Source organism: Ovis aries, chromosome 7 (assembly GCF_016772045.2).
Source record: "Ovis aries strain OAR_USU_Benz2616 breed Rambouillet chromosome 7, ARS-UI_Ramb_v3.0, whole genome shotgun sequence".
Taxonomy (NCBI): Eukaryota; Metazoa; Chordata; class Mammalia; order Artiodactyla; family Bovidae; genus Ovis; species Ovis aries.
The window spans coordinates 87,549,425-87,573,859 of NC_056060.1; the positions used below are offsets into that span (position 1 = coordinate 87,549,425).

The following is a 24,435-nucleotide window of genomic DNA, read 5'->3' on the forward strand; positions in this document are numbered from 1 at the left end:
AGCTTCGATCCCTGGGTCGGGAAGATCCCCTGGAGGAGGAAATGGGTACCCACTCCAGTTTTCTTGTTTGGAGAATTCCATGGACAGAGGAGCCTGGTGGGCTACAGCCCATGGGGTCACAGAGGGTCGGACACAACTGAGGGACTTTCATCATTTCATTTCATCATCATAATGAACAATGATTCCTGCATTTGTCTTTTTTTTTTTTTTAAATTTCTGGTATAGAAATTAAAAAACGCTTACTCCTCGGAAGGAAAGTTATGGCCAACCTAGATAGCATATTCAAAAGCAGAGACATTACTTTGCTGACTAAGGTCCGTCTAGTCAAGGCTATGGTTTTTCCAGTGGTCATGTATGGATGTGAGAGTTAGACTGTGAAGAAAGCTGAGCGCCAAAGAATTGATGCTTTTGAACTGTGGTGTTGGAGAAGACTCTCGAGAGTCCCTTGGACTGCAAGGAGATCCAACCAGTCCATTCTAAAGGAGATCAGCCCTGAGTGTTCTTTGGAAGGAATGATACTAAAGCTGAAACTCCAGTGCTTTGGCCACCTCATGCGAAGAGTTGACTCATTGGAAAAGACTCTGATGCTGGGAGGGATTGGGGACAGGAGGAGAAGGGGACGACGGAGGATGAGATGGCTGGATGGCATCACGGACTCGATGGATGTGAGTCTGAGTGAACTCCGGGAGTTGGTGATGGACAGGGAGGCCTGGCGTGCTGCGATTCATGGGGTTGCAAAGAGTTGGACACGACTGAGCAGCTGAACTGAACTGAATATCACTGTGAACAGGGACTCTACTTAATCTTCTTTTTGATACTAGAATCTGGATTAGGGGCTAGTAAGGAATTGCCATTTAATTAATGTTTCTGGAGAGACTAGACAAATGGCAGAGCACTTTATTGTTTGCAGAATGCTTCCCCATTTAGGTCACATTAGGTCAACCTCACTGCAACCTAGTCACATAATTGGCGTCATTATTCCTGCCTGTTATAGATGGGAAAGCTGAGGCTTGGAGAGACTGTGAGCTGCCCAGGATCATACAGCTGGTAGTAGGCTGGAAACTCAGGGCTCAAAACCAGGGCTTCTAAGCAAAATATGGTATACAGTAGGTTGTCCCCCCTTACCCACAGTTTTGCCTTCCATGGTTTTAGTTGCTCGTGATCAACCATGGTCAAAAACTGTGAAATGGAAAATTCATAAAACATAAGTGTTAAATTGTGTGTTGTTCTAAGTAGTATCTGCCATCCTGCTCTGTGCCACCTGTAATCCCCAACCACTGATATCATCTGATCCTGACATCCAGCCATCGACGTCATCAATGATCTAGGATCATCCAAAGCAGATGATCCTTCTCCTGACGCATCATCAGAGGGTCAGAGGTAGCCCAATGCTGCATCACAGTGCCTACGTCATCCGCCTCACTTCAGCTCATCATGTAGGCATTTTATCATCTTACACCATAACCAGTAAGATTTTGGGAGAAAGAAACATCACAGTCATGTGACTTGTATCACAATATAATTGTCCTATTTTATTATTACTTATTGTTAATCTCTTACTGTGCCTAATTTATTCTTTAAGCTTTATCATAGGTATGTACATACGTATAGGAAAAAAACCTAGTATATATAGGGTTTAGTACTATTTGCAGTTTTGAGCATCCTCTTGGGGTTCTTGATAGTTGCCTGCATTGATATGGGGGGAACAGCAGTATACAATGTATTTTTACACTGTTACAATGCAGTAAACAAAGTATTCTTCAGTCTTTGAAAGGAAGGAGATTCTGACACATGCCACGCATGGATGAAGCTTGAGGACAGGGTACCAAGTGAAATAACCCAGGATAAGAGAACAAATACTGCATGGTTCCACTCATATGAAGTTACTAGGATAGTCAGATTCCTAAAGACAGAAAGTGGAATGGTGTTGCCAGGGGGTGGGGTAGGAGGAATGGACGATTGTTTAGTGGGTAAAAGCTTTCAGTTCTGCAAGATGACAAGTTTTGGAAATGGGAGGCGGTTGCACAGTATGAATATACCTTGTCCCTGAACTATGTGCTTAAAGATGGTTAAGCTGGTAACTTATGTGTATTTTATCACAATTAAAAAATTAGGAAAACAAAACAAAAAAACCAAGACTGCTGATTCTAAACATGGGGCTCTTTCTCGCATTCTACATGGCGACCCCTGTGAGAGCTTACAGAGCCCCCTTGCAAGGGTCTTTGAATTGCAGACTTTGCAGAATTCGCCTCCACCGAAACCCTTGCTTCTCCTAGACAGTTTCTTCAGTTTGGCATGTGCCCCAAGGAGTTAGTCTTTCCAGAGAGCAAGGAATTCTGGGAAAGAGGGCAAATCCTGTCTCATGGAAATTGCCATTGTGAGGAAGTGTAGTAATTATGATTAACCAGCACTTATTAGTATTTCCTCAGTGCCAGACACCCTGTCAGTGCTTTTGCATACATTCGCTCCTTATAACCCTAATATCAGTCCTACAAGATAAATAGGTTGTCCCTGTTTGATAGGTAGGGAAATTGAGGCTCAGGTTTAGTTAACATGCCTGACCTCATATACGTGGTGTGTGGAGGAGCCAGGATTTTCAGTCAAGTCTTCCTGGCACTAGCAAAGTGAAAGTGTTAGTCACTCAGTCATGTCTGATGCTTTGCGACCCCATGGACTGTAGCCCACCAGGCTCCTCCGTCCACAGAGTTCTCCAGGCAAGAATGTTGGGATGGGCTACCATTCCCTTCTCAAGGGGAACTTCCCAGCCCAGGGATCAAACCTGGGTCCCCTGCACTGCAGGCAGACTCTTTATTGTCTGAGCCACGTGGGCAAGCCCCCTGGCTCTGCTGCTGCTAAGTCGCTTCAGTCGTGTCCGACTCTGTGCGACCCCATAGTCGGCAGCCCACCAGGCTCCCCCATCCCTGGGATTCTCTAGGCAAGAACACTGGAGTGGGTTGCCATTTCCTTCTCCAATGCATGAAAGTGCAAAGTCAAAGTGCAGTCGCTCAGTCGTGTCCAACTCTTAGCGACCCTATGGACTGCACCAGGCTCCTCCATCCATGGGATTTTCCAGGCAAGAGTACTGGAGTGGAGTGCCATTGCCTTCCCCACCCCTGGCTTTAGAACCTGCCTTTTAACCCCTTTCCTCTCTGCAGGAGGCAGGAGATTGAAAATGTCTGCACATAGGTTGTTTTTCTAACGTGAGAATTGACTAATTTCTTCCCCTCCTGGATCCACTCTTTATCCTACCAGATGATGGGCTATCCTCTCATGTGGGTCAGTTACTCCTTTGATTTCCTGGTGTTCTCAGAGACCCAGGTGGGTACTCTTCTCCCTGTGGGTCTTGCTCATTTGGGGAGGACAGCAACCGTTTCTTTACCTAAGAAGCTGGCATTTGGATCCTGTCCCTAGCAGTGTCCATCTGATATGAGGACTTTTAGAAAATGCATGTCTTGTTAGGTGGGAGCCTATTGCAGGTGCCAGCCTCCTGGTCTCAGGTGGGGAGTAGGAATTAGCTAGAGATGCCCTTTGTTGCAAGGCTGACTGGATAGACGCTTAATCTTATACTTTCAGTTTACCAAGGGAGGTATCAACAAGCCAGCAGGGACATGAGTAACAATAGTTTCAGTGTTTATTGAATGTTTACTCTGTGCCTGGCATTGTGCTGTTGTGCTGAGCATTATGTATGGATCATCTCATTTGGTCTTCATAACAGCCATTTAAATTAAGTACAGTCAGTTCTGCTATAATGCTTGTTTTGAAAATGCAAATTTGTTCCAATGCGATTGATATATTAGGGAACGATTTGAGCATAATAATTTTGCTTTTGCTTATGCATGATTTTGCCCATGAGAAACTCGAGGTGAAGGCAGAAAACTGCAGCCCACTGAACTGAGTTGTGTAGGAATGCAAACACCTCAGTGCGTGCCAGCTGCTTCAGTTACCAGGGGTGTTATGAGCCATGCCTCTCCACATCTGGGGTTACAACTTCCTGACCAATCTGAGGTGACCCTTCTGGCATTACTTCACAGCAACTTTCAAGCTTCCCATTTCCAGAAAGCAACCCCAGGTCTTTTCCAAATGCTATACTCCCTGTATTATTTATGCATTCCTTAACCATTTAACACATGTAAGATTCCTATCCTTCCTTATGTGTCGCTGATGGAGTTTGAGGGCACTGGGCCCTAACCCTATTTTCCCTATAAAGCTCTGTGGTTCCTCACTGCGCGATCTTGCAAAGCATGTGACTTCTAGGCATGCATGCGTGCTTCCAGCAGAACTGAGTTGACTGCCATTATTCCCACGTGGCTGAAGAGGAAGGTACAGTAAGAAACTGAACAAACATATTTGGAATAACAGATAGCAAAGACAGGATTTAAACCCCAGATGGCGTTACCCCCATGTCTGCACTCAGAACCTTTAAAGCATTAAAACACACACACACCACGCATAAAGAACAAACCTCCGTTTGATCTCCCGTTGTCTCTATAACGAGGAATTCCCTCTCTTCCCACCTGTCAGTCAAGCCCGGGCTCCTCGAGCCGCAGCCTCTACATGGTGTGACAGCCCCTAAGGTGTTCGGGCGCAGAGGTGACCTGGCCCGCGGGAGGACCCTCCTCCCTTCCTGCCTCATATCCTCCTCCTCTCCCTGCCTCTGCCTTCCCAGGCAGCTAGCACCTGACGCAGCAGCTACCCCTGTGCTCCATCTTGCAATCTGGAGTTATTAGCAGCAAAGAACAAAAGCAAACAGCACCAGGGCTTGGGAGGGCTCCGTCTTCTACAAAGGCGGATAAGTGGGCACTGTGTCGGGGATGAAGCTAACACCACCTGGCCTTTTGTGGAAAGACAACTCTTCCTGTGTTTGAAGAGCTCAGACACTGAGAGCCGGAAAGAGCCCCAGGACGCAGGAAACCCAGCCTCTTCGCTGCTGGAAGTTTGCTTTAGCTCTCAACTTAAACACAAAAACCAAAAAAACCTTCTGTATATTATTCCTGAAACGGAGGGAAGACGCTTATGGTCATTCTCTCCAGGGGCAAGAAAAGATAGGCTACTGGGGAGATGGTGTCTTTACCTTAACATTTTTTTTTTCTCCTAATGTTAAGTTGGTTGTAATCCTGAGTTGAAAACTTAACCAGTGTTGGTGGGCCTGGGATAAGAATACACGTGGAGACCCAGTGGTCAGCCTCCCTTCTCTCCACTGCCAGCACCGCAAAGACCCTTGTGCACTTTGTGGATGCCCCAGCCAATAGAAGTCCGCAGTTCCTGCAGACGGCTTCCCATTGGCTGTTTCTTGACACGAGAGCACGCGCGTCAGTGGATGGCTCTGTTTTGGGGAGAATGGACCCAGGAAAGAGGCCCCGGTGGATTTGGGGCAGTTTGGGCCAAGGGTTCAGAGTACCTGAGTGTTTTCTACAAGGGGGCTTGCGGCAGGTGTTGCTGGTTCCGGAGGCAGGGAGTCCAGCTGGCCCTGTAGATGTCTCAGTTCCTGGGGTGGGCTATGGCTGCAGAAGGGCCAGAGCAGGCCCCTGTAAAGCGTGCAGCCCGGCAGGAGCTCCAGCTGTCCAGGCCTGTGGTCATGCTGCACTTGACCCTTCCTTCTACCTGCTAAGTCACTCACTTCAGTCGTGTCCGACTATGTGTGAATCCATAGATGGCAGCCCACCAGGCTTCCCTATCCCTGGGATTCTTCAGGCAAGAACACTGGAGTGGGTTGCCATTTCCTTCTCCAATGCATGAAAGTGAAAAGTGAAAGTGAAGTCGCTCAGTCGTGTCCGGCTCTTAGCAACCCCATGGACTGTAGCCTACCAGGCTCCTCTGTCCATGGGATGTTCCAGGCAAAAGTACTGGAGTAGGGTGCCATTGCCTACCTGGGCTATGCCTTTTTCTCACTCTTGTGAGATACCCAATACTCTTATCCCTAATTTATAGCTTGATAGGTTAGATGGTACCTATCCTGGTTAGTTCTTTTATTCAGAAATAGAGGTTGACTCTCATCTGATGTGGCACTCTGAGTATGAGAGGTATGAGTAAATGACGGAACCTCTTCACTGGGTCTTAGTCTCCTTATCTGTAAAATGGGATGAATAATGTTCCTACCTGTTAGGGTTGTGGCGAAAATTACATAAGATGTATATCAAGCACTTAGGACAGCACCCAGCACACACAGAATCCTGAATGAATGTGAACTTTATTATGATTAGTATTGCTTTGTGCCAGGGACAGACAGGCGTTATCCCATTTTATCCTGAAATTCATCTTCTGACGTATGACGCTGGACACAACAATTGGCTCAGGAATGGACATATGACCCAAACCAAATCAATGAGAGTCTTCCCAGGGAATTTTACTACAGTTACCAGGAAATAGATTCCCAGGTGGCTCTAGTGGTAAAGAACCTGCCTGCAAATGCAGGAGACATAAGGGATACCATTTTGATCCCTGGGTTGAGAAGATCCCCTGGAGGAAGGCATGACAACCCACTCCAGTATTCTTGCCTGGAGAGTCCCCATGGACAGAGGAGCCTGGCGGGCTACAGTCCATGGGATCACAAAGAGTCGGACACGACTGAAGTGAATGAACACACGTGTGCTCCAGGAAATAGGCTGCTCTCTTTTTTCTAGAATTGCCAAGTCCCATCTTTGTTACTATATGGAGACAACTCACCTGGTGATGAGGCCAACATGGAAGAAAACAGTGCTTAGCAGAGTAAGAGCATTGAAACACAACCAGAGTCCAGTCCCACTGTGTCTCTTTGTCCGTAGCCACATACGTTAACTTCTCTGAGCCTCAGTTTTCTCCAGTGTGAATGAAGTTACCAATAGTATCCATCTCAGTGAGTCCTATCAATTAAGATGATCTAGTCACCGTTCAAGGCATATTGCAGAGCACATTTTGTAGACCAGATCCTCGTTAAACACTTGGGACACAAGTAGTGAGTGAACTAGATAATACAGCTCTCGTGAAGCTTATATCTTAAGGGAGATACAAACAATAAAAACAGACTCATCCTGTAATGTCAAATAGTTGTTGTTGTTGTTCAGTTGCTAAGTTGTGTCCAGCTCTTTGTGACCCCATGAACTGCAGCCCACCAGACTTCTCTATCTTTAACTATCTCCCTGAGTTTGCTCAAACTCGTGTCCACTGAGTCAGTGATGTCATGAAACTATCTCATCCTGTCATCCCCTTCTCCTCCTGCCCTCACTCTTTCCCAGCATCAGAGTCTGTTGCAATTAGTCAGCTGTTCGCATCAGGTGGCCAAACTATTGGAGTTTCAGCATCAGTCCTTTCAATGAATATTCAGGGCTTATTTCCCTTGAGATTGAGTGGTTTGATCTCCTTGCAGTCCAGGGGACTCTGAAGAGTCTTCTCCAGCACTACCATTCAAAAGCATCAATTCTTTGGTGCTCAGCCAGTGATTAGTGCCATAAAAAAAAAGGAAAACATAAATGGAAAAGGAGGCTTCCTATTTTAGAGAAGGTGGTTAAAGAAAATCCTTCTGAGAAGTAACATTTGAACTGATGTTCTGAAGAAAGTGAGGGACAGTCTTAACCATGTCTGACAAAGACTGTTCAGGCAGGCAGAGGAATAACAAATTCATAGGCTGTAGGCAGGACCGCCTCAATTCATGTTAGTTACTTCTGCTGTTTGACAAGAGCGCTGAAGGTTGGCTGGTATAAATGGCACCTCCCTTCTCCTGTCTTCCAAGCTGTAGCACTCACACTGACCTTGGTGGGTAGCAGGTGCTTGAGAAATAGTTGGGGGTGGGGGATCTTGATGAAAAGGATCCTGGTCCAGCCTGGGGCCACCTCTGTTCGGGGTGCCATGCCCAAACTAGGGATGGGCGAAGCACAGGAGAGGAAGGGTTTGAAAGCCACTGCTGCCCTTCACTCACTCTTTTTGGCATCACAACCAGGGAAGAAATAAATGAGGCCAGGCCCACCTCTACTCAGTGCCCCCACGGACGCCTATTGCGTATTCAACAATAATCTCAGCTACAAGTGCATATGCTCAGCATGGTTATTTTAAAGTTCAAAGGAAACAATTTCCTGTAGTTTGGGGAGCTCCAGTTCTTGTAACCAAGTAGGGGAATGAAAGGACCCTCCATCTGCTGCTGTTGCAGAAAATAGCTCGATGGGGGTGGGGGGAGCCCTCCCACCTCACCTCTCATTTGGGCTAGGTCATTTCAAGAGTGGAAGTCCAAGATTCCCCCACTTGCTGCTTTTATACCTCCCAACCTCCCACCCCAGGCCCCTGGAGGAGCTTTGGGGAGCATGGAGCAGGCTGCCCAGCCAGGTTCCTGGAGGTGTGGCCCAGCCAAACCTCCTGGGACCCCACCTGGTGAACTCTGCCTTGGGTCTGACCTATTTTCTAGGAGAGAAAATAGAATATATATTTAAATGCAGTAGTGCTCTGGAAAACTACAGGCCCAGCAGTGTGAGGAAATAAAACAGCAGGAGGCAAGCAAGGAGGTACTGGCACCAGAGAGGATGCCACCTTTCTTAGAGCGATCTCATCAGGTTGTCAGCTGTCTTCTCTGCAGCCATTTGCCCCCACTGTTTATCTACCAAAAACACTGAGATACACACATTTACATATATGTGTATTTCCTCTGATTCGTCCTGGGGCCCCATGTTGCTCCTTCACACACAGACTCCAGGCTGTGACCCGTAGCAATGACGGACAGCGGTGCTTTGGTGATGATCACCTGGGAAGTGGGGCAGTAGCAAGGCATGGAATTTGACACCCCAGCTGTGTCCAAGGTCAACCTTCCTTGCTGTGTGTCCACAGAAAAGGTTGTTGCTTTAAAAATAAAATACCCCTGAAGGTAGTAGCATTATCAGCTGACACTGACTGAGGGCTTTCTGCAGGCTAAGCGCTGATCTGAGCTGCTCATCACAATCCTGGGAAGTAGGAACTATTATCACACCCACTTTATGGATAAGGAACAAGTGCAGAAAGCTCTTAACTGGCACAAAGTCCACTCCACCTGAAGAGCCTAAGCCCAAATCCCAGTAATCCAGCTGTGGACCCCCTTCTCCCTCTGCTAATTCCTAATTCCTGAATGGCATGCCTACCCTTGGGTGGGGATGGGGGTCATCTTTTACCAAACCACAGGGATTAAGGGTGGGAAACAAAGAAGACAATTAGGACTTGTTACAAAAAGGAGGAGGAAAGGATGCTGGATGGACCATATAACAGATGGATACTGTTGAGGTTCTAATCACCCCCTATTCCCCTCTCCTGCCACCACCCCTGCCTGCCCAAACCTTTGCTGTTTCATTCTGTTGGTCAGAATTGAATGCAGACTCATTGCTCCTTGGAACAGGTGCCAGGTGACACGATGTCTCTCTTTTATTCAAGTTGGACATAAATTCTTAGAGCTGCCTCCAGCGTGGTGTCACAGCCAAGAACTGAGCTTGGACCCTGACCCCCCCGCCCAGCTAAAGGGGTTTTTCTTGGTGGCCTTGTTGGCTCCTCTTTTGCAAGAAAGTATTTTTTATGCAGGATTAGAAGTGGGCCATATTAAGCTTTCACAAGGGAAAATAAAAGAAATAGCAAAGGCATTTGTTTTGATCCCTGCTTCTTCTCACCTAGAATTTTTGAACTCCCCTTTGACTCATTTCTCGCTGGGGATTGGGAGGGAGAAAAGAGATCCAGTGGGGAGGGCTGCAGCAAGGTCTTCATTCACAAGCATAAGTTGAACCCAAATCACTAAACAGAATACAGCTTAATTCCTGTGGTCTCTTGATGTTTCCAGGGAGCCATCTGGTCAACATTTTTGGGTAATTCTGTCCCTGGTAATTCAAAATGATAACAATCAGCGCAGCTAACATTTATGTAGTGTTGGTCTTGTCCTGAGTTAAGTGGTTTACAAGTATTTAATCTCTTTTAATTCTAGTAACACTTACATGAGGGAGGCTGTGTTATCTTCCCATTTTATAACTGAAGAAAACAACTCAGAAGTTCAATGATTGACCCAAGGTCATCGAGTGGGTCAGGATCTGAACTTGGACTATCTGTCTCCGTAATTTAGGATTGTAACTATCGTGGCCAAATAGGCAATTTAGTGTTGAATGAACTTTGGGGCTCCAAGGTATCCTATCTCCCTTGGGTCTTGGTGTCCCCAGAGAGTGTGTTTCTATGAATAACGGTGTTGACCCTTTCCCCACTGAACTCTACCCCATTGAAATAGTTGGATACCCTGTTTAATGGCGGGGTACTCTAATGACCACTGCTCTAGGCAGTCCATCAGTCACAGTTAATGACCTTGCTTAGTTATTTATGCAGCATGCTTCCCTTCCAACCTCTTCTACTTTGCCTCTTCCTCTTTGCTGCTACTCCACCCCTAAATCTAACAACTCACCAGAAAACCTGGAAGGGCGTGTGGCTGAGGAATGATTCAGAGCTCTCTCTAGTCTCATTGGGAATATACAGCCTTCAGGAAATGCAGAGCATGGGCTGGAGAAATGCCCAGCTGTTGCTGTGGGTTAGGTCAGTGCCTGGATTTTCCTGGGGACAAAAGCCCTAAAGAACCCGTTGCCCGAAGAACCTGGTGGAATTTAGCAAATCTGTTAGCCACTGGTTAGAGGTACACAGGATAATCCGTGACCCCCTTGTAGGGTATCTGGGAGTCTCTCGCCTCCTTCCCTGTGGCTTCAGGGGCTCACTTGAGCTTGCAAACTGAATTGATGTCACATGCACCCTAGAGGGACCTGGATTTCAGTTGAATGAAGTATGGATTGGGTGGGATTCACAGGATCCAGAGCCTCTCCTAGGATCTGTTCCCTGAACTAGCTGTGTGACCTTGGACAAATCTCTCAGCGTATTTCATCCTCCATCTTAACAAAAAAGAATTAAACTAGACAATGTCCATGGATGTCCCAGACCCACCGTTGTCAGTGATTCTAAGGGGGTCACCCAGGATGGCCTGGATGGCCAGTGGCTTCCTGAAGTAGCCCCGTTGCTTCTCCTGAGCTGTAGGCTGTCTTACCAGGTCAGGTCTAGGGATTCTATTAACAACAAGGCTTTGGCTGCTCTGGGTTCGGCTTCCCCAGCATAATTCTATTTTACATTTGAAGGGGGGAGGAAGAGATTGTGTTCATGGAGATGGTGGGCATGAACCCATTCTTCATTGTTTGAAAGTTCATTGGTTTAATTCAAATGTCAACCTTCCCAGAGCTGGATGTTTATTTGTAGTTGTCAGAAGTGATTTCCAGTGGCAATTTCTGTCATTAATGATGGGGTGAAAAGCAAGGAGAAAAATGGAAGGGAGAGGCAGAATTTCAGTTTGTGTGGCAAATGACCTACTCACACGCAATCGCATGCACACACACCACTGTCTGTGATGAAGAATGGTCACTGGGAATCCTGGGTCGGGAGGGAATTATAAATGTTTTGTGACCTTGTGTCCTTCACTCATATGAGCTGAACGACACTGCAACTTGCTGTTAATGCTTGTACCTCTTTTCCTTTGTTCCTTAAAGGAGTGGTTTATCACTATTTTTCTCTCTGTGCAGAAACCTTGCTTGACTTCTTGTCCAGTGTTCTGCATCCGGAGGGGAGGAAAACTGTTTGGGTGTGGGTATGCAGAAATCAACCAGAATATTTTAACCAATATTCTTGCAGGATCCCGGTCTGCTTGGCTGTTTGTGGCCCTATCTGATTCCTGGAGGATGTCTTTCCGGACAGATGTGGAGTTCAGCTCTCTTGCTACATGCATAGTGGAAAGGGAGCTTGGCCCCTCGGCTTGCATGGGTGGCTTTTGGGTGAAGGTGGAGCTAAATGCTCAGAGACTGAGCATCTTTGGGGTCTTGCATGAGCTGAGTAGTCATGCAAGGGCACATGGCATTGCGTGTGTGTGCTGCTAACACTCTTCTTCTTTTTCTCCCTCTTTCTCTCCTCTCTGTTTCCCTCCCTTTGAAAATGCTGCCACAGATGTCAGTCAAGGTCCAGGTGAGTCTTTGTGTTTGCACAGCTGCTGTGGAAATTTCCCCTCTGCCAGATTGTGCATGGTTTGACTCTGACTGAGACCTTTTTCTAGGGACTCTACCCAGAGCAAAAATCTAAACACGTTGCATTTTCATTGATTTAGGTTTATAAGACGTGCCTTCACGTCTTGATGAATTTGTATTGGCTACAAATTGATGAATTTGTATTGGCTTTGAAGAACCATTTTCAAACCAAAGGAATGTGGTTCCCATGCTTATACAGTTACTCTCTTCTGATTAATATTTCTGGGTGAAGAAATGGAAATTGAGCATTTTTTGAAAATATTTTAAAAATATATTATTAGAATATGTATTCTCCAATTTAGTAAGCATTTTTGCCTTGTCTTCAAAAATCTACTTATCTTTAAGCTACTATCTTACAGCATCAAGTGGTTGAAAGTTGAAAATATGATATACTTAGCATGGAAAATATGATGTGGGTAAAAGAAGGTTTCTTTCTTTATATTCTAAGAAATGACTTTACTTTTCCACAATGGAAAAAGCAATATTTTTTTTCTAATGGTTATATAACTAGTACATGTTCCCTGTTTAAAAAAAAAGAATGAATGAATGAAAAGTAGAAAAAAGAATAATGATTCTTGTCATTTTTGTCAATGGACTAATGAATATTCATCCAGAGTCCTAATTGTAGGCAATGTGTGTTTATAGACAGATGTATGTGTACGCACAAACACAGACTCGTATGACAGGAACAACCATTTATAGATAGATGGTTATCAGGTGACTTCTGATGGTTTCCCACCATCCTAAACAGTATAGAACTTTGGGTTAAGAAGAATAACCCTACCAAATGAGAAGCGGGTATCATCTTTCTTAGGTATTTTCACATATATTTTCTTATTTAATCTGTTTAACATTTAATTCTCATAGCATCAATACAGGAGAAGTATTGTTAAATACATTTTAATGTGAAGGAAATATAGGGCCTGACAGGTTAAGCAGCTTGTCCAAGATCACAGGGCTTGTCAGAGGACTGGAGTTTGAACTTGGGGTTCTCAGACTGCAAAGCCATACATACTCCATTGGAACATGTGGGGTCTCATCCCTGAATTTCTTCACTTGAAGATCTTGTAAGTATTTCCTAATAGGACTATCATTTATTTTTGCTCAGAGGTAATGTGACTTTATCTGTAGCACCCTTTCCAAAGGAATTTATCCTTTATTGATTTTGAATATGTAAAAGAATCACCCAGACTTAAGTGGAGTTTCTGATCGTTGATCTCTATGCCATCTTACACAACATAAAAGGATAATATTGTCATCCCTAGCAAATACACAGGTTTCCCTGCCTCTGTTGTCTTCTGCCTATCACTCACCTTTGAAAATAAGCAGAGTTTGAACCAGAGCACAGGACAGAATTTTCTAGGAAGATATCATTTAATTTATTCTATTTAATAATATTTTAATTCAGTCACTCACTGAGCTAATATTTATCAAGAACCTACAATGTACCAAGTGCTGTTCTAGGCATTAGGGATGAAACAGTGAACAAAACAGAAGATCATCCTCATATATCTTTTACTACAGATAGAGGAAGACAAAGAACTAAAAGGCTTCCCTGGTAGCTCAGCTGGTAAAGAATCTGCCTGCAATGCAAGAGACTCCGGTTCGATTCCTGGGTCCAGAGGATCCCCTGGAGAAGGGATAGGCTACTCACTCCAGTATTCATGGGCTTCTCTGGTGGGGCAGATGGTAAAGAATCCACCTGCAATGAGGGAAACCTGGGTTCCATCCCTGGGTTGGAAAGATCCCCTGGAGGAGGGCATGGCAACCCACTCCAGTATTATTGCCTGGAGAATCCCCATGAACAGAGGAGCCTGGCGGGCTGGAGTCCATGGGGCTGCAAAGAGTTGGACACGACTGAAGTGACTAAGCACAGCACAGGCAACTATAAATACGTGTGTGTATGTATATGTGTAGATGTATATATATCAGCATATCTATTGTATCAGGTGGTGGGTAATAAGTGCTGTGGAAAAAAAAATGAAGCAGGTAAAAATGAAGTTGCTCATTTAAAGAGGGGAGTCCAGGGAGGTCTGTCTCTCTGCTAAGCTGATGTTTCCTAGGATACTTCAAATGAGGGAGTAAGCCCAACACCAGAATTTTTTGCGTGTCACTTGGCTGACCCCTTCTCTTCCTGGTTCACTGCAGAGATGACCCAGGGTCTTCACCTAGACCTGTGTGTCTTATGTCCTGTGTAGCGGCTCCCAGCTCAGGTAATGCGTAGAGGCCAAAGCCCAACCTGTGTTTTGCCACACCTGCACCCAGAGGGCAGCCTCTGATCCAGGGGCACCTTTCCCCAATTCTCACAGAAGGTGTCACACTGGCCCTGCTGGGCTGAAATGCCGTGGACCCATAGGTGGCCCCTCCATCTCTCCAAACGGGCAGAGGTCACCCGTGAGCCTACCTTAGAAATAGCAGTGATCGCCAGCATAACACCGCACCCTCTCAGCCTCACGGCCACTATCTCGTCTTGCTCTCCTGGAAACACTCCGAGGCACACAGCCTGAGCCCCATTTTTCTGTTGAGGGAGTTGAGGCCAGGAGGGGAAGTCCTGAGCTGAGTCCCCCGGCCAAGTGGGGGATTCCAGCCTAATTCTGACCCTTCTCCATTCTACCCTTGAGGTGTCAAGAGCGGATTGCCAGTTTTGCCTCCTCACTGAGCTTTGGCTTTGTGTGTGTGTGTGGTTGCTGAGCCTGAAGCAAATCGCTGGTCTAGAAACTTCCCTTGCGGCCCTGGAGGTGGCAGGAGGCAGCGTGCACTGCCCAGCCCTGGCTGAGGTCAGCGGGCCGCCTCCCGCCTCTCTGAGCTCCTGGCCAAGCAATCTGGAGCCGGTGGGGCTGCGGCTCTGAAACAAGAGGCCTTTAGTGGTTCTCTCATTTTCTTTTTCTTTTTCCCTTCCCCTCAAGAAGACAAATTGGGGATTTTATGAGCTAATGTAACTATTTACCCAGGGGCTGCTGGAAGACTGTAAAGGGACGATTGATTAATTGATTAATTCTACATGATGAGGAGATTGGTTAGAAGTAACCCTCCTGTAAAATACAGCTGGAGAAGGGGCCTGGCACTTCTCCTAAGGTCCGGGAGATGAGCTGGGGACTCAGTGAGAGTGTCCTGGTAGGAGAAAGAGGCAGGCGGTATTCAGATGGACTTCCATATGGGAAAATGCATAGCCCCTCCTCCTAGTCCTTGGGAGGGAGGTTCAAGATAACGAAGTGGCAAGAGGCGCTTGTGGTGCGCTGACCCGAAGGAGGGGAGGGACCCGCAGCTCTGATGCCTGCCATGCATTCTCTGGTTGACTCTTCACGTCAGCCCCTCTGGGTCAGGATCCACACTCCAGAAGAGGACATGGAGACACAGAGAGGTCCAGTAACTGCTGACAGTCGCCAGCTGCTGGGACCAACCAGGATTTCAGATCTGTCTGTCTCCAAAGCCTGCACCTTTTTCTTTAAAAACTCCGGCATTTTCAAGGCAGAGCTGTGTGCATCTCGGGCCAGTTTTGCATTCCCAACTCTGCTCGGTGGTGCATGGCACCATAGGAGGGCCTTGGAAATATTTCTCGAGCAGAAAGTATGGCCACAAGCACCAGGGGCACTGTGGGTCTGCAGGGTCTTGAGACACGTCGGAGCTCCAAGGGCATCCTGTCTAAGGACTGCAACTCTCTCACTTTTCAGAGGAGGAGACGGAGGCCCAGGGAGGGGAAAGAGACATCTCTGAGGCCACGTACCTCATCTGGGGCCCTGAAGGGATTCCTATCAGATGCTGATCCTATGCTCCTGGCCGATAGGGTTTGTCTTTGAGCTGCCGTCCCAGCTCTGCCAAACTCTCAGTCCTCTCCCCACTTCCTGTGTGTTCCAGAACTCTCTGCCAAGGGGAGAGGAAGTGCTTTGGGGGAGAGGAAGAGGACGGGGTGGATGGAGGACCTCAGAAACAGGAAGCAGGGCTGGGGCCTGTGGATGGGAGACCCCCTCAAGTCCTCTCCCTCCCTGGGGCGGCGGGGGGGGGGCTCTGGCAGGGGGGCGCTGTTTATAGTACTTCACTGACAGCATCTCTGCTCCGAAGTGATAATTTCTCCGGCTCAGCCTGCTGATTAGAGCTGGAATTTAAATGAATGACGGTGACCTTGTCGAAGTGCCCTAGTTATTCAGAGGCCTGATGAGGGAAATAGGCCTCTTGCCTCGGTCCATCAGAACCCTGGCAGGTGCGGGAGGAGGGGCACCTGTCCACCCGGGGCTAGGGGGGTCCCTGGTCAGCTGTGGCCGGAAGCAGCTGATGGCTTGTGCTCAGGCCACCCTGTGCCTGCGCTGGATCTCTGCCCCTCCTTGTCTTCCTCCTCCCGTTTAAGTCATCTAACTGCTGCCCTTGGAGAGGGATCTGCTGACTTGTCCTGAACCCTGCCATGTCTCCAGGAAGTCCCTCATCTGGCCCGAGGGGCGCTGTTCACAGAAGACAGTCCCTGACCCAGCTGACTTGTGTTTATGGACACAGGGTTTGCTCTCAAAGCTGGCTGCTCCTAGAGGAGACCTGACCCATAGACCCAGTAGCATTAGCCTCAGCCAGGAGCCCGTTAGAAAGGCAGGATCTCAGGCCTCTCCCTAGACCTGTGCATTTGACCAAGGTCCCTGGGGTCTGCCTATTAGAGCTGGAGAGACACTGACCTAAAATCCGCAGTCTCCTTGGGACCAACAGGGCCATATTTATTAAGGAGAGTACAGTACTCTTCGCTAAAGCCCTATTCCTGGTTTCATCTGCTGGGGACAGAGCAAAATATCCACTTTCTGGGTTGATAGGAGCTAAGAAGAAGATTAGGGAAAGAAAAGAGAATGGACGCTGATCCACCACGTGGTCTGCACACGTCACTGTTTGGGCCCTTCTCATGTATGTGAGCGGAGAAGGCACTGGCACCCCACTCCAGTACTCTTGCCTGGAGAATCCCATGGACAGAGGAGCCTGGTGGGCTGCAGTCCATGGGGTCGCTCAGAGTCGGACACGACTGAGCAACTTCACTTTCACTTTTCACTTTCATGCACTGGAGAAGGAAATGGCAACCCACTCCAGTGTTCTTGCCTGGAGAATCCCAGGGACGGCAGAGCCTCCTTGGCTGCTGTCTCTGGGGTCGCAGAGAGTCGGACACGACTGAAGTGACTTAGCAGCAGCAGCAGCAGCCTGTATGTGAGGCAAGATAGCTCCCTACTTTCATATGGCCTTTGAGTTGAGGGTGATTTTTCACTTTTTGAATAGTTGAAATCAATCAGAAGAAGAATTAGTGATGCAAAACTTTTATAAAATTCGAATGTCAGTGTTTGCAAAGTTTTTTGGAACATAGGCCCACTTGTTCATTTCTGTATCGTCTGTAGCTGCTTTTCAAAAGCAGAGGGGAGCTGCTATGATATAGACACACCTCTCTGAGCTGCAGAACCTAAAAGATTTACCATCTGGTCCTTTACAGAGGAAGTTTGTCACCTCTGTCTTAGGGCATAGGCTTGGAGCCAGAGGAAGGTTGACACCCTGTCTCTATCCCAGCACAGCATGGCTTGTTCAGATAACTTTTCCTTTGTGGACCCTACATTCCTCATCTGTAAAATGGGGACAACAAATACCTATCTTATGGGACTACTGTGAAGATTAAATAAGCTCAAGTAAGTCAATAAATTCCCTTCTCCAGTGGACCACATTTTGTCAGACCTCTCTACCACAATAAACTGTGGAAAATTCTGAAAGAGATGGGAATACCAGACCACCTAACCTGCCTCTTGAGAAATCTGTATGCAGGTCAGGAAGCAACAGTTAGAACTGGACATGGAACAACAGACTGGTTCCAAATAGGAAAAGGAATACGTCAGGGCTGTATATTGTCACCCTGCTTATTTAACTTATATGCAGAGTACATCATGAGAAACGCTGGGCTGGAAGAAACACAAACTGGAATTAAGATTGCCGGCAGAAATATCAATCACCTCAGATATGCAGATGACATCACCCTTATGGCAGAAAGTGAAGAGGAGCTAAAAAGCCTCTTGACGAAAGTGAGAGAGGAGAGTGAAAAAGTTGGCTTAAAGCTCAACATTCAGAAAACGAAGATCATGGCATCTGGTCCCATCACTTCATAGGAAATAGATGGGGAAACAATGGAAAGAGTGTCAGACTTTATTTTTTGGGGCTCCAAAATCACTGCAGATGGTGACTGCAGCCATGAAATTAAAAGACGCTTACTCCTTGGAAGAAAAGTTATGACCAACCTAGATAGTATATTCAAAAGCAGAGACATTACTTTGCCGACTAAGGTCCATCTAGTCAAGGCTATGGTTTTTCCTGTGGTCATGTATGGATGTGAGAGTTGGACTGTGAAGAAGGCTGAGCGCCGAAGAATTGATGCTTTTGAACTGTGGTGTTGGAGAAGCCTGTTGAGAGTCCCTTGGACTGCAAGGAGATCCAACCAGTCCATTCTGAAGGAGATCAGCCCTGGGATTTCTTTGGAAGGAATGATGCTAAAGCTGAAACTCCAGTACTTTGGCCACCTCATGCGAAGAGTTAACCCATTGGAAAAGACTCTGATGCTGGGAGGGATTGGGGGCAGGAGAAGGGGACGACAGAGGATCAGATGGCTGGATGGCATCACGGACTCGATGGATGTGAGTGAGATGGCTGGGTGGCATCACGGACTCGATGGATGTGAGTCTGAGTGAACTCCAGGAGTTGGTGATGGACAGGGAGGCCTGGCGTGCTGCGATTCATGGGGTCGCAAAGAGGCGGACACGACTGAGCGACTAAACTGAACTGAACTGACCTGAAAGTCAATAAATAATAAAGTCAAGTCTTTAGAACAGTGCCTGGCACAGAGTAAGCAGAGTATAAATGAGCTACTATTGTAAGTTATCTCATTTGATTCTTTCCACATGTGTCCATTTTACAGCTGAAAATACTTAGGCTCAGAGATGTTTAAAAGCAAAATAAAACATTCTTTTGCCTGTGTCTTGGTGCCCCTTGCTGTTCAGAGGCATGCTTCCTCAGCTGTGGTGTTCAGTCGCTCAGTCGTGTCTGACTCTTTGTGACCCCATGACCTGCAGCACACCCGGCTTTCCTGTCCTCCACTGTCTCCAGAGTTTGCTCAAACTCATGTCCATTGAGTCAGTGATGCTATCTAACCATCTCATCCTCAGCCACCCCCTGCTCCTCTGCTGTAGACCCCTCTGAACTGCTGTCTTCTCATCTCACACTTTCTCGCATCCATCCTGTTCTTTATGCTTTCAGTAAAGAGGTCCCGCCAGCTTAGATCCTGGCCCCCACTGCTGTCAAGCGAGGCCAAGACATCCCAGTAAGAGGGTGGAAAGTGGACTGATACATAGAGAGGGCCCCTCACGTGCCAGGCCTCCACTCCTTCACAGATGAAAAATATTGGTCTTTAAAACATTGTACCCTTTGCCCCAGGCCAGAAGCAGGTAGGGCAGGCATCAGGATTTAAATGCAGTCTGAGATCTCTGCTTTGTCGTTCTGACTATCTTTGCCTCTCACTTTCCCCAGGAGTTGTGGGGCCTTAGGTAAATCATTAGCCTCTCTGGGTATCAGGTTTCTTGCATTCTGAGGATCTGTGGTTAGGCCAGTAACTGAGCCCCCTTGGGAAGAAGGACTCAGGAAAATGTCATCTCTTCCGTTGCCAGAGACTGGCAGTTCCCAACTCCAGTGCTGCCTGGTATATTTTTTGTCTTTTCTTTCCTGTTCCTTTGGGCAACAGTCCCATTTGCTTTTCTGTCTTATTTATTAGGAAAAACATCTGACATTTATTGAGCTTGTATTTTGAGCAGGGCACTAAAGTACTAAGTTTTCGTATCTATCGGTTAATTCTTTTGAAGTGTCCAAGATCCTGTTATTAGACCCACTTCACTCAAGAACAAACTGACTCTCAGGAATGCTAACTCATCAGCCCCACCCAGTAAAAAGTGGTGGAGCAGGATGCAAATGCTGATGTGTCTGGCCCTGGGGATGTCTCATACGGAGTTCCACCTAGAGCATCCGCCCCACGAAGGTACACTCCCATACCGTATGCTCTCGGCCTAGAACAGTGCCAGTACATCACAGGCATGGAGTAAATGCTTGTTCAATGAAAGTGCTCCAGAATCAGCTTTTCACTTTACCCCACGTCCCTTTGAAAGACAGGCTGCTGTTTTGGGGGCTCACCCTGAGACAGAAGGTGACTCAGCCTTCTGTGTTTATTCAGGGTCCATCTCTTAGGCTCAGCTCAGTGGAGGCTGGGGTATAGGAAATCCAGCGCTGCTGTGCGTAATTGGATTGGAAAGGGGCTCTTGGCTGGGCTAACGGCGCTCAGCTCCCAGCCAATTGCCCGGCTGGGGCCTGGGAAGACCCCCTTGGCTCCCGTGGCCGTTCTTGATGAGTAAGTGTGAGTAAGGAGCCGCGTCCCAGCGTGCCTCCAGCTTTCGCTAACTTGAAGAAGCAGATCGCTTGGCCCTGGCGCCTCTTTGTAGAGCCTTTTCAAGTTGCCTCCTTTACTGTCGTGGCAAGTCAGGCTCACCAGCGTGCTGGCTGTGGTCCACTTTGTCTCTCTGTTCTGGAGGGCAGGGTCAGAGCTGGAAAAGGCCTGGAAGTGATCCTGCCGTCTCAGTGGGACAGTACTGTCCCTGCCACGCGTGTGGTATGGATATTTGCTCTGCCAGTGATGAGCCATTGGTGGCATTTAGGAGGAAGGACCAACCAACGCTAAATGTGCTGTAATACACGGGAGAGTCTCACTTGAGCAGACTGCGCTGCTCAAAATGCCATTGGTGAGACCAAAGAGAAACTCTTCTGGACCAGTTCTTCCTTGTGTAGGAGAGAAAACGGAGGCCCCAGAACATCCATGTAACTCAGCTGAGTCACCAGCCTATTTTTGGCAGCCTCGGAGACCCTCTCATTCTGATGACCTGCCTCGAGAAGTCTAGAAAGGACTTGGGCTAAGCTAGTCAGTGTGTGGGGCTGGGCCTCAGGAACTAGCAGCTGAGTGTTGAGGACGATGGGTGCCCTTGTGCGGTCGCTTAGCTGACTGTGGCCGTGGAGGCAGGCAGGCAGCTGCGGATGCTTGGGCAGGTGGTCTGCTAGGGCTGCCGGCTTCCTGGAGAAGTGCTGTTGGCCAGAGACGGGAGGGTGGGGGTGTGGAGGAGACACGGCCTAGATACGCCAGTCTCCTGAGGAACAGCAGTGGCTACAAGCTTCCCAGCCCCTCCTGTGTGCCGTGAGCCCTGCGAAGTGCTTTTTGTGGGTGGTTGCATGTGACTGTCACAGTGATCCTAAGATATTCTACCTGTGAGATGCAGATATTTTACAGGAAAAGGCACAGAATAGTTAACTTGTTAATAGTTGCTATCCCAGTTAGCAAGAGACAGGGCTGGGGTTTGAATTCAGATTTTGGATTATTTAGAGCAATGGTAAACATGAAAATCACCTGGGGACTTCCCCAGTGGTCCAGGGGCTAAGACTCCGCACTCCCGTCGCGGAGGGCCCTGGTTCCATCTTTCGTCAGGGAACTAGATCCCTGCAGCTAAGAGTTTGTCTGCTGCAACGAAGACCCTGTGTAGCCGAATAAAGAATAAAACAGTTAAAATCACCTGGAAAGCTAATGAATGCGGTCCAGTCTAATTGAAGTGAGACATTGCTCCTAGGTAATCTGATAGGACCAAAGTTTGAAAACCACGTTTTCAAGGAAAGTGAAGGGACTTGGAAAGCATCATATTAACCACTGTTGTATACCTCCCATGATGGAAGGGAGGATGGGATGAATGAGCCCCACTTTGCCTGAGTTCCCCTGGCACCTTAGATCACAGAGGTGGTAGAGCCTGCCTCATAATACCCTATTCAACAGCCAGCTGTTCATTGTCCTCCACGTGTCCACACTGGCCACTGTGGATTCTAGAAGGACAGGGAGAGCCATACTCTTGAGAACAGAGACTTATCCATGCCTGCACCCCCACTTCCTGGCATCCTATATGCGCTCATAAGCTTTGATATTAGAATCAGCATTTCAGACATGGAAAGGACCCAGAGTTGCTGAGCTCTCTGTGCACCTAAGTTTTGAACCTCTTCCGTATGAGCTTATTCCGACCTGAACCCCTGCAGTGACAAGACACTCGTTGCTCTTTTAGCCATTCCGTTCTAAGAGCACGAGTGTTCACAGGCTCTTCTTTATTCTGAGTCACTATGGCTTTCATCACCTGTATTGCTTCCAGCCCTTGGAGACACAAAGAATAGATCTAATTACACTCCCAGTGTTTGAAGACAGGGCTTTTGTCTTTAAGGATTGTCTCTTCTAAAGGCCAAACATCTCTAGTTTCATTGGGCATTTTCATACAAGGGTTTTAAGTTCTTTCATCCAGGTCATTGTTCTCTGAAAAATGACAGTTTTCTTTGCATCCTTGCCCACACCACATACAGGTTCATGGACATGTTGCAACCAGTCCGTGTTACACTGCTCCTTTTTTCTAGACTTCCTACATCTATTAATGACCTTAGTTTTATATAATGACTACAGTATTAAATTGAACTTAACATCACTGAAAACTTTTACTATTTCACATGCACTGCTGCTAAGCCATTTCTTTCCCTTTTCTGTATGTGTGCAATTGGTGTATTTGACTTAGACGTGGGGCCGTGCTTTGGTTTTGTCAAATTCATCCCTGGATTTTTAAAATCCAGCACACCGTGGCCGAATTGGACACAGTTATTTCATTTAACATATCCGAAGTCCTTTCCAGCTTCATGTCACTCTTGAATAAAGACCTGTTTTAGAGAAGTTCATAACATTTGGAGAGCAAGGACTTTCTCTTCTTCGGGAAGAGTCTTTTCTAGAAGCCATAACTGCTGATGCTTTACCCCTTAGGGGCTTCCTTGGTGGCTTAGATGGTAAAGCATCTGCCTGCCATGTGGGAGACCCAGGTTCGATCCCTGGGTTGGGAAGGTCCCCTGGAGAAGGCAATGGCAACCCACTCCAGTACTCTTACCTGGAAAATCCCATGGATGGACAAGCCTGGTAAGATATATTCCGTGGGGTGGCAAAGAGTCGGACACGACTGAGCGACTTCACTTTTAACCCTTGGAGTGACATGCTTGACTTTCTCTCTGTTTCTTTTATGGTATGCATGAAAAAGAAACCCCACCCCTCCTCCATCACCCTGCCCCCCCCACCCCACCCTCCCAGGTAGACTAGAAGGTTGCTGCAGGCGTTCTTTCTTCTTCCCTGTGGCTATGCCGTATAGATGCCACGGGTGACTCATGGGTGCCTCTGAAGAAATATTTTCTGTTCAGTCCAGGCACCATGCTGTAAGAGCAGAGTTGGTCTAGAGGCAAATAGTGAGTGAGCTAATATAGTAACATCCTACCCAGGGCTTAGTGGTGAGGATGGAATGTGGTGGCATCATGGAAGGACCCACCCAGAAGCACCTGCCCTAGAGAACTAGCAACAGGTGTTCCTCTGGAAGCCATCACGATCATCAGCCCAACTGTTCACTCTGTCCCTAGTATCGTGCAGGGCTTGTGGAAAAGGGTGTAAACGGTTGAACCTCCCACGTGTCAGTGTCAGTTCACAACTGCTGCTGGGTGATTCGGCAAAGCCTCGTTTCATGACTGCCTTTTTGAATAGGGGCGGTGGTCTCTGGATATCCGTTTGGACCATTGGAAATTGTCGTTTTTGTAGGTCAAAACCAGTCAAATATCAGCAGTTTCATATGGTTCATCTCAGTAAGGAGTTGCTTGGCCTCTTCAGAGGTCAGCTTGGTTCATAGAAACTCTGTCTTGGAGTTGGAATACTTGGTAGTTATCTTCTAAAACCTTACTATGACTCTCTTCTGTGGCATTCTGGCAAGTGACGCTTCCCCTATCATTCCACCCTCATCTTGCTGAATGTACTTGCTCTTTTAACTTGCATGTGCAACTTTAAAAGTGTTTGAAGGCAGCCCTCATGTCCTTAGCTAGCTCTCTCATGTTTGGGCTGTACACAGCTATTCCTTCAGCCGTTCTGCATGTGATGTGCTTTCGGAACTCCTGCCATCTGATTCTTCTCCCATGGACCTTCCCACCTCGTTTATGCCCCTCCTAGTATATGGCAATGTTTTGAACCCAGACCCTAAGTTTGGTAGTCAGTGCTGAGAAGAAGTGGAACTTGTGCCTTCTTTTAACTTGTGATTTTTTTGAGAGTTTGTGGGGAATGTGGGAGGTTGTGCTTAAGGGCCGCAATTTCTATTTACCCCCTTAAAATTAAATTTCACTTTTGTCCGCTCACATCTTTTGGACCCTGATTCTCAAGGCTAACGAGTTAGATATTTCTTTCTGCTCTGGTTCATTACAACATCCAGACAGCATGTCGTGGATGTTCTCAGCCAAGTCATTTGTCAAAATGCTAAGCAGGTCAACGCTCTGCTGTAAGCCACTGGAGAGCCTCAGGTAG

At 47.3% G+C, this 24,435-nt stretch overlaps 1 protein-coding gene across 15 annotated transcripts in view; it reads left to right on the forward strand.

Moving 5' to 3' along the window:
* Positions 1-24,435, forward strand: part of NRXN3 (neurexin 3) — a 1,842,793-nt gene that overhangs the window by 101,995 nt on the left and 1,716,363 nt on the right. For 12 of the 15 annotated variants that reach the window (XR_009601311.1, XR_006060480.1, XM_060418434.1 and 9 more), the window contains exon 3: positions 11,935-11,952. The exons of the other annotated variants lie outside the window; for them this stretch is intronic. Coding sequence is in view for 10 of the 12 variants with exons in the window: in XM_060418434.1 (XP_060274417.1) it covers positions 11,935-11,952 (18 nt within the window). In the remaining 2 variants the exon portion in view is untranslated. The remainder of the gene's footprint in view (positions 1-11,934; positions 11,953-24,435) is intronic. 15 annotated transcript variants of the gene reach the window in all.